The sequence below is a fragment of the Stegostoma tigrinum genome, chromosome 28, assembly GCF_030684315.1.
Source record: "Stegostoma tigrinum isolate sSteTig4 chromosome 28, sSteTig4.hap1, whole genome shotgun sequence".
NCBI classification, from domain to species: Eukaryota; Metazoa; Chordata; class Chondrichthyes; order Orectolobiformes; family Stegostomatidae; genus Stegostoma; species Stegostoma tigrinum.
In genome coordinates, this window is record NC_081381.1 from 38,712,047 (window position 1) to 38,729,854 (window position 17,808).

The following is a 17,808-nucleotide window of genomic DNA, read 5'->3' on the forward strand; positions in this document are numbered from 1 at the left end:
CTTTCTTCTGTCCTCTTGGAAATGTTTTGCTATGACCAAGTTCCAACTCCCAGCAGATACACGATGAGTGCAATATCTGAAGAATGCTGATTTTTTTTCCCTTATTTACATATCTCATTCTGTTGCTGTTATATTATTAAACAAACATCTGATCGAATGCATCTCTGATGATTAGAAAATACACCAGTGTGAAAGCATCTCTCCCAGATAAACAAGTAACTGTTGACACTTCAATTTTTGATCTTTAACACATAAGCAATTCAGCACTGTTTAATATTTAAAGAACTGAACAGCAAGTTTCAGAATTCAGTCCTTGCTCTATGCTGAATTACATACCATTTGGTCTGGTAGTACAAGTGTCAGAATCAAAAACCCTGAGTCCTGATGGTACGTTTCATGTTTAACTTTCTGTTTCAGCTGCCAACATATGTGTAAGAAGAAAGATAGCAGCACGACCCAGAATTCAGGAGAGTGTGACCAGTCACTTCTAGTCACAGACCAGGATTTATTGGTGATTGGTGGAATACTTCAGTACTTGGATGATGATATTCCTCTTCTAGCCATTGAGGAAGAAGCAGGTGTTTCCTTTCTTCCTGGAGGTTAATGTATAAAAAGACTCTAATTCTCATTACATGCATGTGATTAAATTATACAAAGCACTGTGAAATTGTAGATATGGGGACCGAATTAAGTTGTTAAAATTAAAACTTAATTTTCCAAATTTGTGGACAACACAAAATCAGGTGGAAATTTGAAACAAAGAAGCTTCAAGAGGATTTGGGTAGGCTGAGTGAGTGGGCAAAAACTTGGCAGATGAAATACAATGTTTATAAATGTGAAGTTACCCATTTGGATAGGAGGAACAGAGGTGCAGAAAATTCTTTTAAATGATGAGAAATTGGGATGTGTTGATGTCAAAAATATCTGGCTATCCTTGTGTGTACTGAAAGCTTACTTGCATGTACCACAAGTAGTGACAAAGACAAATAGCATGCATCTTTATGATAAAGACGAATGCTATTTGTCTTTGTCATAAGACAATTTGAGTCTGTAAGTATGTTCTTTTTCAATTTTATAGAACCTATTTGAGTCTGCACCTGAACGGTTATGTGCAGATTTGGTCCCCTTTCCTAAGGAAACGATATATTTGCTACAGATATAAAGCAGAAGAGATCCAGCAGACATATTCCTAGGCTGGTAGGACTGCCTGATGAGGAGAGATTGAGGAAACTGAGCTTGAATTCTGTAAAGTTTGGAAGAATTCAAGATGATCTTATCAAAACTGACAAAATTTTTAAATGACTAAAGGGTGGTTACAGAAAAGATGTTCACCCTGACAGTGGAGCTCGAGAACAAAAGGGCCCAGTGTCAGAAAAAGGGACCAGCATTGAGGATTGAGATGAGAATGAGCTTCTTTACTCAGAGAGTAGTGAATCTTTAAAATTTCCTACCTCTGGGAGCTGCATAGGCTTGGTAATTGAGTATTTGTAAAACAGAGATCAGTAGATTTCTGAATAGTAATGACATCACAGATATGGGAATAGTGCAGGACAGTAGAACTGAAATAAAGGATCAGCCACGATCTAGAATGGCCAAAGAGGCTCTCAGGATTGAATAACCTCTTGCTTTTATGTTTGTATATAAGTATTACATTATTTAAACATCTTACCACATCAGAGGTTTTTAATGTGCTACAACCAGTGAAGAACTTGGTATGCAGTGACTAACAAGTAACCATTCTGTAGCGTAGGCATCCCACAGATAGGTCAGTTAACCTAGTCGCTTTTGGCATTTTTTTTTGAGGGAGAGATCATGACCAGCGCAATCAGCGAGTTTGCTGCTTTTTCTCCATTGCAGCATTCTAATTAATTAGTAAGTTTTTGGAAACATCTCAACAAAATAATACTTGGCAGATGATAACAAAGTGTGGAGCTGGATGAACACAGCAGGCCAAGCAGCATCTCAGGAGCACAAGAGCTGACGTTTCGGGCCTAGACCCTTCATCAGCCTGATGAAGGGTCTAGGCCCGAAACGTCAGCTTTTGTGCTCCTGAGATGCTGCTTGGCCTGCTGTGTTCATCCAGCTCCACACTTTGTTATCTTGGATTCTCCAGCATCTGCAGTTCCCATTATCTCTTGGCAGATGATTGTCACTTTACAAATAACCTTTGTTATGTTATTAAGGTATGTTCACTGGCCTCTTGGATGAAGCAATGCTACAGCATTAAAATCAAGACTTAAGCCTGGGCCATCTTAAAGGTGCAGCTCAGAACACCAGTATGAATTTTCACCAATGTTCATTTGATGCTGAACAAGATATGTCTGAATACTCAGTGTTTATTTGAATCCATGTTTAGTAGACCTATTTATTTTGAGATAGAAAATTGTGGACTATTTCCATGATTTAAACATATCAGCTATATTTTGGTACAAGTGCATTTCTTTAAAATAGTTCATTACTTTTGTTTTCTAAAGCCTCTTTGGACAATGGGGACGTGCCTTTGGTTTCACTGGTGCCAGAGGCACCCCTGCCTGAAGATGGAAGACATAACCCTTGTCAAATGATAACAAGACTGCAAGATGTACTTTATCACTTTGTTGCACTTCCTGCAGTAAAGAGTAAATGGATCATTTTAGGTAAGAATTAAGTACATTATGATTGGACTTTTGATATTATTTCAGTCCAAAATGAGAGAACAGACCTTTAAAAAAACGATAAGTAAAATAGTGATCTTATGCACTGGAAGAAATAGTATGAATGTTATCAGTATTCACTTTTATAGTTATGAAAAGACAAAAAGACTTGCATTTACATAGAGCCTCTCATAGCCTCAAGATGCCCATATGCTCCAAGGCCAACCCTTTGTCTTTCTAAATGAACTTTAGCATAATAAAACATCGCAAATCACTTCACAGAAACATTATAAAACAAAATACAGCAACCAGGGCCTTGTAGGGAGATACTAGAATACTAAACCAACAACTTGGCCATAAAGATAGGTTTTAAGGAATGTGTTAAAAGGGGAAAATAAGTTCAAGATTTGATGATTAGGAAGAGAATTCCTGAGCATAACACCAAGATGACTGAAGGCAGAGCCACAAATTCTGGTGCAATTAAACTACAAGGGACCGGAATTAAAGGAGTGCAACTATCTCCAAGGATTATAGAATTAGAAGACGAAAGGCTGAGGCTATTGTGGCCAAATTAAATATTCTAAATTGACCTACAGTTGAAGAAATCACGCCTGACAGGAAAATGGCAACACTAAATTAAATAGCAGCCAGCAGCTATCGACTACAAAGAACAGTGCAAAGCCAGATCAAAGAGTTTACAAATGTTCAAAGGAATCCAGTTAAAATTGGTTAAGTGTTAATTAGTGTAGGAGCGTTTTTCCCGATCTGGAACAAAGATGCAGGATTCAGGCAAGTGAAAGATGATTATTCAAGCAGAAACTGGTTTGTACGGGGAGAGGGCCAAAGGATCTTTCCCAAAACTGGCTGCGGAGGATAGACCAGACACACCCTCTGCTTTTACAAAGAATTACAGCGTTTTTGTACATTTTGTGTAACAGTAATCAAATACAATGTACCCATCATCCTTCCACTTAATTCAAATACCCAATCCTGTGGGACTCCTAATCAGTGATGGGCACTTCCATGGACAGCCCCAGGTTCCCACGATATTGTGGTATTAGCTGGACATGTAATCACTAGGCCTTGGGATCTTCCTATGCATCCTATTCATTCACATTCTAAAAGTTTAATGGCTATATTCCTTCGGGTCTTTCTCAGGATCGTTTATCTGAAAAGACAGCTCAAATTCTATTACCCATTGTGTTTTGGTGCTGTCTTTTATTACATTCAATCACTCCTTTTATTTTCCCAGTGTCCCAACAACATAATATAAAAATATAAAGACAATTAGTTTTAACTTGGTGAGAAGGTTAACTTCTATTATAAAGTTAATTGTCAGTGTAACACTAAGCAACTACTACTGTCAGCATTTTGTAATTTCTGGATTGTAATCAATCTGTCTTGTTCAGGGCATAACAGAAGTCTTTTAAGGCTGGTTAATCTTTACATCTAAGCTTAAATGTTTTCTTTAATGCTTGTATTATATCCTGGTTATGTATGGAAACCAATTTCTATGATTAAAGCATTTTTAACTGGAAACTATTTGATATTGCTGGTAGCTTCAAAGAGGCAACTATTTACTGCAAAATAACTTTAGCTGTTATCCTTGCAGCTGCTTGAGGACTTAATCTAGCACCTGACATTGTTCATTTACTGGGACAATCATCCTTTCACTAATAAAGCTGGAATTGGTCATTTAAGGCATCCTTTTATCAGAAATGTCTCGGCTGGGAGCAAACCGTGTTCTTTTACTGACATTTCTAGTAGCTCTGTTCAAAGGTATCATTGTATTTCACTGTGTCAGCAGAATGCTTAGTTTTGCTTCGTTTCTGTCTGCCATCTTGTAAGCAGGCATGGACCACTTAGTGTGTTCAGGTACAAGCCACCTTATGTGGCCCCTACAGTTAGACATTTTGGTATCTTGAATATTTGAGGACATATACTTTACACCTCCTGGCAAGGCAACAGTGAACAGTGTCAGAGATAATGGGAACTGCAGATGCTGGAGATTCCAAGATAATAAAATGTGAGGCTGGATGAACACAGCAGGCCAAGCAGCATCTCAGCTCACCACCTCCACGTCCAGGTACTACAGCCCACACACCACCCTCACCTCAGCTGCTGCCGCCCACCCCGATCCTCCCACCGCTGACGGAACCCCGCCCACGGTCGACGCTGACGGAACCCCGCCCACGGTCGACGCCGACGGAACCCCGCCCACAGCCGACGCCGACGGAACCCCGCCCACGGCCGACAGAACCCCGCCCACGGCCGACGGAACCCCGCCCACGGCCGACGACCTCATCGCTCCGCCCACAACCTCCACAGCCTGCAACCCCAGAGAAGACAGCCACACTGAGCCCTGCCGCATCTTCACCATCCCCCCAGACCTCCCACTGACTGAGGACGAACGGTCAGTCCTGAGCAAGGGGCTCACCTTTGTCCCCCTACAACCACACATCAACGAATACCAGTCACGGTCGGACATAGAGCAGTTTTTCCGCCGTCTTCGCCTCCACGCCTACTTCTTCAACCGGGAACCCAACCCTCCTTCCACTGACCCCTTCACCCGCTTCCAACACAAGTCCTCCTCCTGGACACCACCCCCAGGCCTCCTACCCTCCCTCGACCTCTTCATCTCCAACTGCCGTCGAGACATCAACCGCCTCAACCTCTCCACCCCTCTCACCCACTCCAACCTCTCCCCCGCAGAACGGGCAGCCCTCCGCTCCCTCCGCTCCAACCCCAACCTCACCTGAGATGCTGCTTGGCCTGCTGTGTTCATCCAGCCTCACATTTTATTATCAACAGTGAACAGTGTTGGCTTGACCCCATTGGATAATTTGTACTCAGCTGATGACCCCATTGGCCAAAAGCCACATAACATTCTGGAATATATGGTGCAAAGGAGGATAAGAACACACACTTGGACACCACCCCCTCGGTGAAGATTACGTGAAGACATCACTGAAGACTCAGCAAAGACTCACAGGGAAGTCTCATAGCAGAAGATCGTGCGGCAACCCAAGGAGACCCAGGAAAAGATCCACCCAGACCTGCAAGGAAGAGCTTGTGGAAGAGAGCCAATCCTACATCAGAGAGGATGGAGATTCGAACAAACCAGCCCAAACACATGCATCATTGTGGGTTATATTATTTCTCAGAAAAATCTCGCTAGATTGAATGAATATTGCGGGGTTCTGGGAAATGTTCACAGGGTGTTTTTATTAAGGAACATTTTGTTAATCAAATCAAGTTGAGCTCACAAACAGACTTTCATGTCCTTTTGTCCATCTCATTGACAAGACCGTTTCAGTAAAATGTTTTTAGTACATAACCTGATTGAAATTCCCAAAGCACAGATGGAGGCTTTTAAAAACAAGGATGAGAATTTAAATTCAACCACTATTTAACAGGGTGTTAGTACAGACCAGTAAATTCCAGGTTGATGGATGAGTGACATCAAGACGCATGTTAGCAGTGTTTTGGATGAAATCATGTTCACAGAGCTTGCAGGATGTAAAAGCCACCACGAGTGTGTTAGAAGAATCAAGTCTGGAGGTAACAAAATATGAATGAAAGTCTCTACAGCAGTGGAGGTGAGTAGGAATAAAAGTGGTCAATTTTATGGAATTGCAAATAGGCTGGTTTAATAGGTATAGTAGAAAACTCATCTTGTACTTATTTATAACACTAGTATTGTGACATGCTTCTCCTCAGACAGTTGCCATGGAAAAGGATGGAATCTGTGGTGATGAAATAGAGTTTGGAGCACAGATTGAAGGAAGTAGCTTCAGTCTTCCCAATGTTGAATTAGAAGAAGTCTCTGCTCATTTGTTATAGGATGTTGGATAGGTAATTCTGTAGCTTACAAAGGTTGAGCTAGTTAGGCATGAATGAGACCTGAATTGCATCAATATACATGCGGAAATTAACAGCATTTGGATGATGTTGCTGAGGGGCGATATTTACATGACAACTATGAAGAGTCCAAGGATAAATGCTTAGGTGATACCAGAAATATTGAGTGGGAATAAAGGTAATTGATAGTTATTTTCTAACTACAATTAGACAAATAAGAATGGAGCCAGGCAATTGCAGGTACCAAATGGCTAGATGACCATGAAGATGTGTTGGAGGAGAGTAAAGTGATCAAGTGGGTTGCAGATTGAGAAAAACATGATGGGATAGTTAGTTTTTGCCACAGTAATACATGGGATCATTTTTGATGTCGATAAGAGATGTTTTTGGTACAGTTGTATGGGCAGACACCTGATAGGAGAATTCAGACATGGAGTTCCAGAAAAGTTAGGCACAAGTTTGGGAGGTGACTACACACTCAATGACTTTGGAAAGGGAAAGAAAATTGGAGATGGGGTGGTCACTTGCAAAGTCAATGGGGTCATTTTTTTTAACAGAGCAGTGAAGACAACAGATATGAAGCAGAGAGCGACAACTCGTGAAGGGAGGGAACCCATTAATTAAGTAAGTTTACATGGGAACTCGTAAGGGAGTCTGGGTGATCAGCAGTTTAGGATACCAGAAAATGGGTCTCATGGATAAGTTCAGAGAAGGCGGGGGAAAGAAAGAAACATGTTCAGGGCAAGCATAGGGACAACCTTAAGAGCAGATATGGTCCAGTGGGTTGGGGAAGAGAAGGAAATGACGGACGTAACTGATTGGATAACTTGGACGAAATTGGGAAAGAGGTTTAAGTAAAGGAGAGTTACAGTAGAGAAAATAAACTGGGTTTGCCCTTTGCATTCCAGATTAATCCAAAATTTTTTTTTCAGAATAGAGCAATGTATTATCCAGTCAGATCTGGAAGTAAATGGCTTATCCAGTGTCTGCCAGAATTGTTCATAATTTGCACCCTTTGGACTTAAGGGAGGGCAGATGAGAGCTGAACTGGGGCAACAGCCAAAAATCACTAATTACTAAATGCTATAGTACTGTAAAAGATTTTTTCAACAATGATCAGGTCACTGATATCACTTATAATTGCCTCAATCACTTTTCATCTTTAAAAATAGCTAAATGTCTTCATCATTTAATACAATTGATGACTTACCTTTTGGAATATATTATCAAATTTTTGCTTCCTCAAACTGTGTCTTTATTTCTCAGCAGAATGCGGAAAGAAGATAGTGAAATCTGAGATATGATACGAAGATAATTTGCTGATGAATTTGAAACTTCAGTTTCACAACACCTTTCCCATTTCTACTTTACAATATTAGTTCATGGGATTTTGTTAGGAGAATTTTCTTCTATTATTCCTGTTTGATCATCTGAGAATAAATGCACTGAAGCTTAACACATGTCAGCTGTGCACAGTGGGAACAGAAATTGCTTCCATTATTATTTCTGTATTCTTCAGTTGAATCAACATCTCCACAGTTAGTTGATTTATGTTTTTCTTTTGAATTTCATTCCATTTCAGATATGTGACTTTTGGGTAAATTCACTAATCGTACCTTCCCAGCTGGAAATCCACACTTGAAGTCAGTGCAAATCTAAGAAAGAACTACATGACTAGCACTAGGTTGCCAGCCCTAGTGGAACTGGGAGTGTTGGATCAGTCACTTTCCCTTCTATTTCTGTGGGTTTGAAGGGTATAATTTCTCCCTTTATCTCATGAGATGGATTTTAAATGTGACTGGGAGCAATTAAACGATAAGTGCACAATTGGGGGAATAAACTTTGTTTCAAACATCGTTGACTTTCTCAGCAATTAATCCGATTTGCACTTGTACTGCTTATTTCCATTGTGTTCTCAATGGGCCAAAAATCTCTCAATTGAAAGATTTTCTCAGGAGCCTTTATGGATGTCAAGATTTCAACTGCTTGCGAATTTTTCTAATGGATTAATTTATTGCTGACTGACTAGGCCTACATGCAAAACTGCTAGATGCTTCACAACTGGTTGAAAATGTTAGATCCAAAAGTTTGCCATTCCACTGATAATAGTAATGGGTTGGGAGCTGGGTATGGCTGCTGGTAAACCTACTGCTGGTCTTGGATATCAGATAACAACAGGAGTTGGAGCACAGGTGTGATCCCTGCCAGGTGTGGTGGAAAATTGCAGAGTTAATCTGCAACTGGGTTCAAATGTCAGCAGAAAGATCTGCAGGATTGTTAAGAATTTTGGAGAGAATTGGCCTATCTCCAAAAAGATCGCACTCCTTTGGCAACTAATCACTTCCATACTGTATATGGTTACCACTGTTATGGAAGGGAAGGTCAAACCCCTCTGATAATTAAAATCAAAAGACAAGTCTGTTATGGTGGGAGTAGAGGTCCCCTTCTAATAATTAAACCCAAAGAAGCTTGCCTCATCTCACTTAACCCATTAAACTGTTATGGAGAAGGGGAGGATGAAAGAAAATCCCTGATATTTACTTTATAAGTGACAAGTAACAACTTATTTATTTAACCTTAACAGTGAACAAATTAACAGAATTAATAACAAACTAAACAATTGCTCCTTAACTGCTAACTATTCCCGAACTTAAAGTTCTACTGATATGCTGTTCCATGAAACACAAGTCCCACTTATATAAGATAACAAAGTGTGGAGCTGGATGAACACAGCATCTTAGGAGCACAAAAGCTGATGTTTTGTGCCTAGACCAAGGGTCTAGCTTTTGTGCTTCTAAGATGCTGCTGGGCCTGCTGTGTTCATTCAGCTCCACACTTTGTTTTCTCGGACTCTCTAGCATCTGCAGTTCCTGTTATCTCTCCCACTCATTTAAACCCAAGTAATAACAAAATAAATTAAAACCTAGTCTCTCAAAGTCTACACACCTTTCTTTTGCTGTTCTCAAGTTATAAATGCCTTTCTTCCCCTGATTCAGCTGTCGGGGATGTTTTCTCTGTGAAGTTTCCTGTGAGGATTCTTAGCTAGAAGTGCCATGGTACCTTTTATGGGTAGATGGTGTTTTCGTAGGGAGCTTAGTGATTTCTTGTGCAATCTAGATGCTTATTTCTCAGATGGCGGTTTGCTCTCACACCAATTTTCAAAACCCTCTCCTCATATTCCTTGGATGATATATCAATTTTTTTACATTGGTCTGATGTTGGCAAAACCATCAGATTTAAATGAATTGTCTGATTCTGCTAGTTGTCAAAACATCAAAACAAGCCCAAGATTTCCAATCACACAACCAATTGATATGTTTAAATTTCAGAATTGGTTGTACATCTTCAGCTACTTACAGACACTTTTTTTTTCTGTATAAATCTCTAAGCTTAGAAAAGCACTTTACCTCTTAAAGGAGCCATGTATTCTTCTCCCTTATCATTTTTTTAACATACAAATTCTAACTTCCTGGATTCCAATTCATGATTACTCCGCATAGCTTTGTAACAACCATGTCTCTTCCAAATTCATAGTGATGAGGTTTGTCTAGAAAAGTATGAAAGTGATCATTCTCAGAAGACAATGAAATAATGCTCTTTCCCTCATGCATGAACCTTGCCATATGGACTGATGAAAATATAGTGTAAACGTATGATCTTTGCCTGTCGGACACCAAAGAATGTTTGATTATTTCTCAATTTAAACTTATATGTGCTCAAATCAGAGTTTAAAATCAACTCTATGCTTTTATCATTATCATGTAAACATTAAAAATATACTTTGCTAAATTCCATGTTGTGTCTAATTCTTGTGAAATATGCTATTTATTGGTTTAATACTAATAAAAACATAGGACTGAAGTAGGTTGTTCAGTCCTTTGCACTTGTTCTACTATTCTATTTAATCATGTCTGATTTGTGCTTCAATCCCCTTACCTGCCTTTGTTCCATATTCCTCAATATTCTTACCAAATGAAAACCTATTGATACTCATCTTAAAATTTCTGACAGTTGGCTTCAACAGCTTTTTGGGAGAAAAAATTGTTTGTGGTTTTGGGGCTTAAAAGTGCTTCTTGATTTCACTCCTGAATATCCTGGCTCAAATTTTAAGATTGTAATTTTGTTCATCCATTGTGAAGACACTAACACTATATTAAAATGTGTAATTTCACATTTCTTTTAATATATATTATGCTAATTTTATCAATGCTACCAAGGCAATGCATTTTGGATTGAAGTAATGACACCACATCAATTTTCCCCAAGCTGTGCTCGAACACAGCTGCACACCAGGTTTGTAGCATCAGAAAATTTACCGTCTTACGCTGAGGACTTCTTAGAAAAGAGACCTATTGTTTTCTAATCAAAAAGGCACATTTCTTCGGTTTATTCTATGTTTCATTCTTTCAGGCCTTTATATCATTACCCTGGTGATGTCCATAGGATTTGCAACCCAACTACGAGCAGCCAGCAGAACGCCACTGCTCTTCAGCCCTGATACCAACATTCAGGTCCTCCTCGATCTCAAGTATAATCTCAGTGCAGAGGGCATTTCCTGCATCACATGCTCAGGTAAGCTCATGGATCCATCACTAACTAGTATATGTTCTTTTTTTATTCGTTCATGGATGTCATGTCACTGGTAGGGCATGCATTTATTCCCCATCATTAATTACTCTTGAGAAGATCATGGTGGAGAGGCGGCTTGAACTGCTTCTTTCCCTGTGGTGAAGGATTTTTGTCACAGCAACAATGAAAGAACACTGATGTATTTCCAAATCAGAATGGTAGGTGACTTGGAACCGATGTTCCCACTAGTGTTGCTTTGTTCTGTCCGTGGTACTGACAGCTAAATTAACCAGCCTGTGACTTGCTGTCGTTCCACAGTACTTATGTGGTGAGTCCATATAAGTTGTTGGTCTGTGGTAATTTTGAGGATTTTGATGGGATGAGTTAGACTTATGATTATTTTCTGAGAGTGCTTCATTTTGTAAACACATGCTTAGAATAAATGTTGTCACATGTGCAACTTCAGAGTGAAAGAAAGTGACAACCATCAATCCTGGTGGGAGCTGCAAGAAACTGAGGTCTAATACCTTGTTGGCCACTTTTGATAGTGACATGTCAAAGCATTATCTCCATGACCGACCTTGCAACTACCATACAGGCATCTCAAAGAATGACAGGATCGTTGATTTAGAAACGCTGACAATCTCAAAAATAGCAAACTCGTCTGTTTCTGTGGTTCTATAGTGCCACAAACTAAGCAGTGCTCTGAGTTTTGCCCTTTTAGCACCGCACAGGTTTGGGTCCATAACTATAATATGGTCTATAACTCAGCAATCTGGCAAGTGACTATTTCCAACAGAAACATATACCCTTTTGAGAAAGGTTAGAGCCCTTGCTGGAAACGATTGGAGCTTTTGTTTAACTTGAGGCAGCTGCAAGAGAAACCCCACCTGAGATAAAGGCAGGATGAGGCTGCCACAGTTGCTGGTGTTCAGCTCATTTTGCATCTGTAATTTCCAGAAAGAAATGCACCAAACTGCAGTCACTGGTGTACCATTTAGGAATGCTGAAACAAAATACAAAGTAAAAATGTGAGGGAAAATGAATTGAATAATTTGCCCCGATTTGTCTTCAGTTGCATGTGATTGCATTCTGTGAATGAGCCCATTTTTTCAAAGACTGTGCAGTTGAACTTTTAAGCTCAGAATATAACTGCATTCAAAATACCAAATCAACCTGCTGTGAAATTGGATCTCAACTTGAAATTCAGAAACTGCTGCTTTAACTTGTACAGAGGAGATGATACATGACAGTGCGTAACAGAATATGTCCTATACAGTATTATTAATTCATATCTGAATAATACTAAATGTATTATCCTTTTCAGGGTGCAAGTGGGCAGAGATCAAAATTTTTCAGTTGGTTGGGAGTTATCAGATCTCGTTTAGATTAGATACATACACATTGCTGATGGCCACACAAGCTTCAGCATACCATTCTTGGAGTAGAATAAATCACATCACACTGCTAATACATAACGAATGTAGTCATCATGTCACATCATGCATCTGTAATTTTTCTACATTCTAATGTTCAATTTCATTTTTTTTAGAGAGCTACCATTATGTTTTAAAATTGTTGTTAGTAGTTACTGAAATGATTGCCACCTCATCACAGTAAGTTTGGTTTCTATTTACTAATTTAAATAAGTGTTTTGTCTGAAATACTTATGGTGACTTAAGAGCTGGAGTCTATAATAATGACAAAATGTTTCCACTTGAAAGTGCCAGCAGAAAAGGGGTTGAAAGTGGCACCTGATTTATAAAAAGTAATTTGTTGAAGGTTGAGCCAAAAAAAAATTTCTTCCCAATGACTTGAACAGAGCCAGAGCCACACCAACAACGCTCAGTACCTGATAAATGAACCAAGCTAGGATGGCCATGTGAGTGTAATTTGTGTGCGCGCACATGTGTGTGTGTCTGTCTGTCTGTATTTAAAGACTATACCATCTTCTTTTTTAGTATATTTGATTTATGGACTGAAATGGGGAAAGGACTAGCCTAACCATCAAGGATTGCTGTACTTTTTGGAAGCTACCAGCACTTCTTGTAATTTATGTTTTTTTTAACCAATAAGAAGGTTTAGTTTCAGATGAACAGGCATAATTGTGTACAAGATAAGATTCAGCGGGCAACACATAGCTGATTTGATCTTTGAAGTTAAGACCAGTTGATGACTTAAAGCCTGAAGAAACCCAGTTCATTTTCCCTTGCTAGTTGCTGTTAGCTGTTCCTTTCAACCAGAAACTTTATAAGTTGTGAATCAGTCACTCTGTGCCTCTTCCAAGTAAGTGAAAATACGTGGGAAAAGAGAGGTTGAGGAGCAACAAGTCCTCGCAAGCCAAAAGGATGATTTCAACAAGCCCTGGGAACAGGGATTACTGAAGTGCCTTCCCAGTTTTCCCCTACACCCATAACATTGGTGTTTTGTTTTTCCATATGTATACGTAAGGGGAGTTTTATAAGGGAGTCAGAGTTTAAACTAGGACCATTATACGCCAAAGAGTCATAATTGTTTATCTGTACTTAAAACCTATTAATTTGTAATAAATAGTCATTCTTGTCAGTTACAAAAACCTGGTACATGTTTTGTCATCCTCCATTAATAAAGCCAGGTAAGTTGGAGAATGTTGCATAATTTTATGAAATCTTTAACTTTTATAATGACTCTGAAAATAGCAGGGCTTGATTTTTTGTGCACACTCCAGTGAGGCATGACAGTGTGCGTTGGATAAGAAGAGAGTAATTCCTGTTGCATTGTACCAGTGGACACAGAGGTCACTAATTGAGTTTTTGGACATGTGCATGCAGCTGATATTTTGGAACTATGTCTCAGGAAGAGACAGCATCTTTAGAACAGGGCAGATTGGAAAAAGGAGATACTTTCAGAAGTAGAAGTGATCTAACCAAGTTCACCTTTTCTTTGTTTCTATGTAAATGCTATCTGACCCACATCCAGCTCTGCAAAACTTTTATAGTACACAAGCTTGCAAGTTTCAGTTCTACACATCAAAAGAAAGCATGACAAAATCCAGTCAATAAATAAATAATACGGTTTCTCTTTCCATTTTAATTTTAAGCTGCATTAAGCTCCCTAAGACCAAGAAGTATCTGAAAAGAGAAAATAAAGAAATTCATGGGTGATGTGTTATATGGCAAAGAAATGTGATATCAGAGGAGAGACCTCTGGGAGTGAAGTCTAAAGCCAGAAGGAGTATTATTAAATGCAACTCTTGAAACTAGACTTTGTAAAATGAGTAATCATCATACCACACTGTGTGAAATTCTGATGACAACACTTTGAAGGAATGAACCTGCTTTTTAAAAAAATAACCATGATGTTTGCAGGGTGAAGGATTCTGCAACTATTATTTTTTGCTTGACTGGATTGAGGGCCTAATTGGTTTACAGTAGCAGTGGAACAATCCCTAATGAGTCTTAACAAAAAGAGGCTTTTCTCTTAAGATGTTGTTTACTACATGACAGCAATTAGTTACGTGTCACATTAGCTACTTCAGTGCAGTTATCAAGTCTATCAGAACCATTTTCCTGATATTGCCATTCAAAACTGAATGAAATCATCAGAATGGGTGGAGGTTAATGCAGTTTACAATTTTAACCCTTTCAAAACCACCACCTTATATGGCATTATGCTGTTCCAAATAAATAACATCAGTACTTCTCTGACAAAATACTGTTCATGAGATAAAGTCAATCTTTTTTGACAAATGCTTCAGGAAATTTGCAAAACAAGGTCATAGAAACAATAAAAGTGGGATGACTAATTGAAGAATTAATTTTTTTCTCTTATTGTAGTTGGGGAGCTCCTTGCTCCTTGAAGAGATGTGAAAAATCTTACTTCAACCTGGACAGTCAGACAGAATCTTCATTTAGCATCTCATCAGCCAGCATTGCCTCAGTGCTGCATTGCAGTGTCAGACTTGATAATGTGCTCAAGCCCTACAGTAGATTGAACCCACAATCTGCTGGTTCAGAGGCAAGAGTGCTATGAGTAAGCTGAGCTGACAGTTATACTTTGTTACAATAGATAATTGTGTAATTCCAATAATGTTTTACCGTGTTTGTTAGTAGTGTAACTATACACTTTCAGTGAATACCAGATTCATCTTTGCTGTGAAATGCCCTTTATATTTGATCATTTCTCCACTACTCTTTATTTTGTGTTTATCTGTTATGAATGTGATGTTGAGATTGTGCAAATATGTTTTTAGTGTAGCTATCAGCTCTGATTCTTCCAGATCTCTGATTAAATTCAGCCTCTGAAAGTGAAGCTGTCTTCCTAATGCATTGCAACTCAGAATTTATACATAATAAAACTATAGCAAACAGCCCGAGAGTGAGCAATGAACAGCATATGTCACCTCAATCTTTATTTTATGTAAATTACTTGCCCTGTCCAGTAAAAATAATAACAGTGGAAAGATTCTGAGAGAGAATCAAAATGAGGTATGAAGTGTGCTAAATAAAACAAATCCGAGCACACCTCTATTATTGGAACTGTTCCTTCAAGGACTTTACTCCTGGGGGAATTGGTGAAATCAGCCCAAATTTTGTAGTTGGTGAAACATGCAAAAGTATGAAATTCCTAAACACAGCTAACAACATTGAATATTTTATTATTTTCTTTTTACTAATGTTTAAAAGGAAATAACACAATCAAGTTAAACAGCTGCAAAATAGAGAATCCCTGCTATTAACGAAATGGAACTTCTCAACGAACACAATACACGATACTGATGCAACAGTTCAGATATGTGAATTTTCTGCTGTCCAGAGCACAACATGAGAATTTGCCAACTTCGGAAGCCTGTCCTCCAGTTGTAATATTCTTCAATAAGCTGAGAATACTCCAGTGAAGTAAAGGCTGCATGTGAAAAACTGCAACAATAGAAAATAGATTTAGTGACTCAGGCAGAAATACAATATTTAGGCAGTTGATAGTTTTTATGAGGACAGTCAAAGCCCATCGGATTTCAGACTGGAGTCTCAAGATCTCAGAAGCCATCGGATTTCTTGTTGGTTGCATGTGGCAGCATCGCTGTGCTTTGCGACATCTTACTAGTCAATTTTTAGTTACTATATTGACCAGAAATTTCTGTAGCTGAATATTACAGAGTTCTGTGCAATGTGGGCTATGGTGAGATTGGTGGTAGAACGATGTGAGAAGTCTGGTGAGACCTGTGAAGGTGTTGGGAGCATCTCACTTCAGCTTATACACTTTTAATGAGCAGTTTGACAAGTTTCTTACTAAGCAATAGTGAGTTGCTGATTGAAGAGTCTAATTGTTAACTGAATGCCTTGTTTAATGGCAAACTCACCCCCATTAATATTCAGCTTCCTGTCCCTCCAAATGCACCAAAGAAGATAGATGTTAGGAAGTCTCAACATGGAAATCAGAACAGATATTGGTGACTTCAGCTCAATGCTTACTCTGTTGAACACCAGGTACCAACATCTCAGGGCACCCTCCATGGACACTGGCCATATGCATCCCACATCTACCGTCTCTAAGAACCCTTGGGGCATATCTCTGATCCACTTACAGGATGTTCCTGCACTTCAATGCAGCATCTTGGACTGCACAATCAACAATCATTGTAAGGCTGCATCAAGAACACCATGAGCTCAGGGAAACACGAACATCTAGTGGACTGTGCCAGGCTCCATATCTGGGCTCTTCACTTTCTTTCATACAGCTTGCTCATTCTGAGCCAACCTGGATTGTCATAGAATCATACTGCACAGAAGAGGCCCCTTGGCCCATGATGTCTGTACCGACAAAAATATATTATTACCTACACTAGTCAAACTTTTCTGCATTAAGCCCATAGACTTGAATGTTCACAGCATTACTGGCTTACATTCCCTTAACTTGTCTTTCTGCACTTTTTCCTCGAAGCCAGAGATACTAGGTTCATGTTATTTTTGTCTTGTGCCATTCAGTACCAACTCAAATGTAGCAAGTTTGTCATAAACTGTCAGCAGGCCTGAGAAAGATGAGGAGGATGGCTTTTACTTAGCAAACCCAGGAACAATGAGTCAAGGGCAGCTCTCCGATACCAGTCCAGAGGCTTGGACTCAGTCAGGATTCTCCTTTCATAAGAGGCGAGAAGCCGAATGTCAGGCAGCCCACTTTTTTTCCTTGTTGAAGGCTGGATTCCTCCTAGAAATACAGAGGCAGGTATTACAGAGAATGGCACAGCTATCACTATACCAGTGGGTAGGGAGGTTTGCTGTGTAAGTGAGTAGGCAGAGTTGAGGCTGTGCAAGGTTCCTGGTGTCAGGGTCGGAGTTGACAGCGTGTGAGGGAAGATATTGCATGCAATAGTGAATACTAGAGCATGATCCTTTGTGGATGTTTGGTACAGTAGCAAAGATAAAGTAAGTTTGAGGTACAAGAGAGATGATACCAGTTAGGCATGCAAAGTATAGGAGGATATTGGCTTTCTACCTACTGGGTATTCCTCCAGCTGAGACTGCTGTAACCTGGGTGACAACCTCTGACAAGGCTGGCATGGTTTGGTGTTGTGGCTTCATCTAGTCCTGGGAAGAGCAAGTGCTACCTAAGCACCACCCCAACTACCAGGACCTCCAGGTCCCACAAAGCAGGGCACCAATTTCTTCTGTTTGCCATATCCAGGGCAAATATCAGGAACCACGCAGGGTAGCTCTGGATTGACATTTCTTGTCCAACTGTAAAACAGGGTTCTAAAGATAGTGCAGGT

The 17,808-nt window shown here is 39.5% G+C and overlaps 1 protein-coding gene across 9 annotated transcripts in view; it reads left to right on the plus strand.

Moving 5' to 3' along the window:
- Window positions 1-17,808, plus strand: part of disp3 (dispatched RND transporter family member 3) — a 443,035-nt gene that overhangs the window by 342,542 nt on the left and 82,685 nt on the right. For 8 of the 9 annotated variants that reach the window (XM_059638085.1, XM_059638078.1, XM_059638077.1 and 5 more), the window contains 3 exons: window positions 418-599; window positions 2,475-2,636; window positions 10,905-11,066. In XM_059638085.1, coding sequence (XP_059494068.1) covers window positions 418-599; window positions 2,475-2,636; window positions 10,905-11,066 — 506 coding nt within the window. The remainder of the gene's footprint in view (window positions 1-417; window positions 600-2,474; window positions 2,637-10,904; window positions 11,067-17,808) is intronic. The other variant, XM_059638084.1, reaches the window with a different exon arrangement.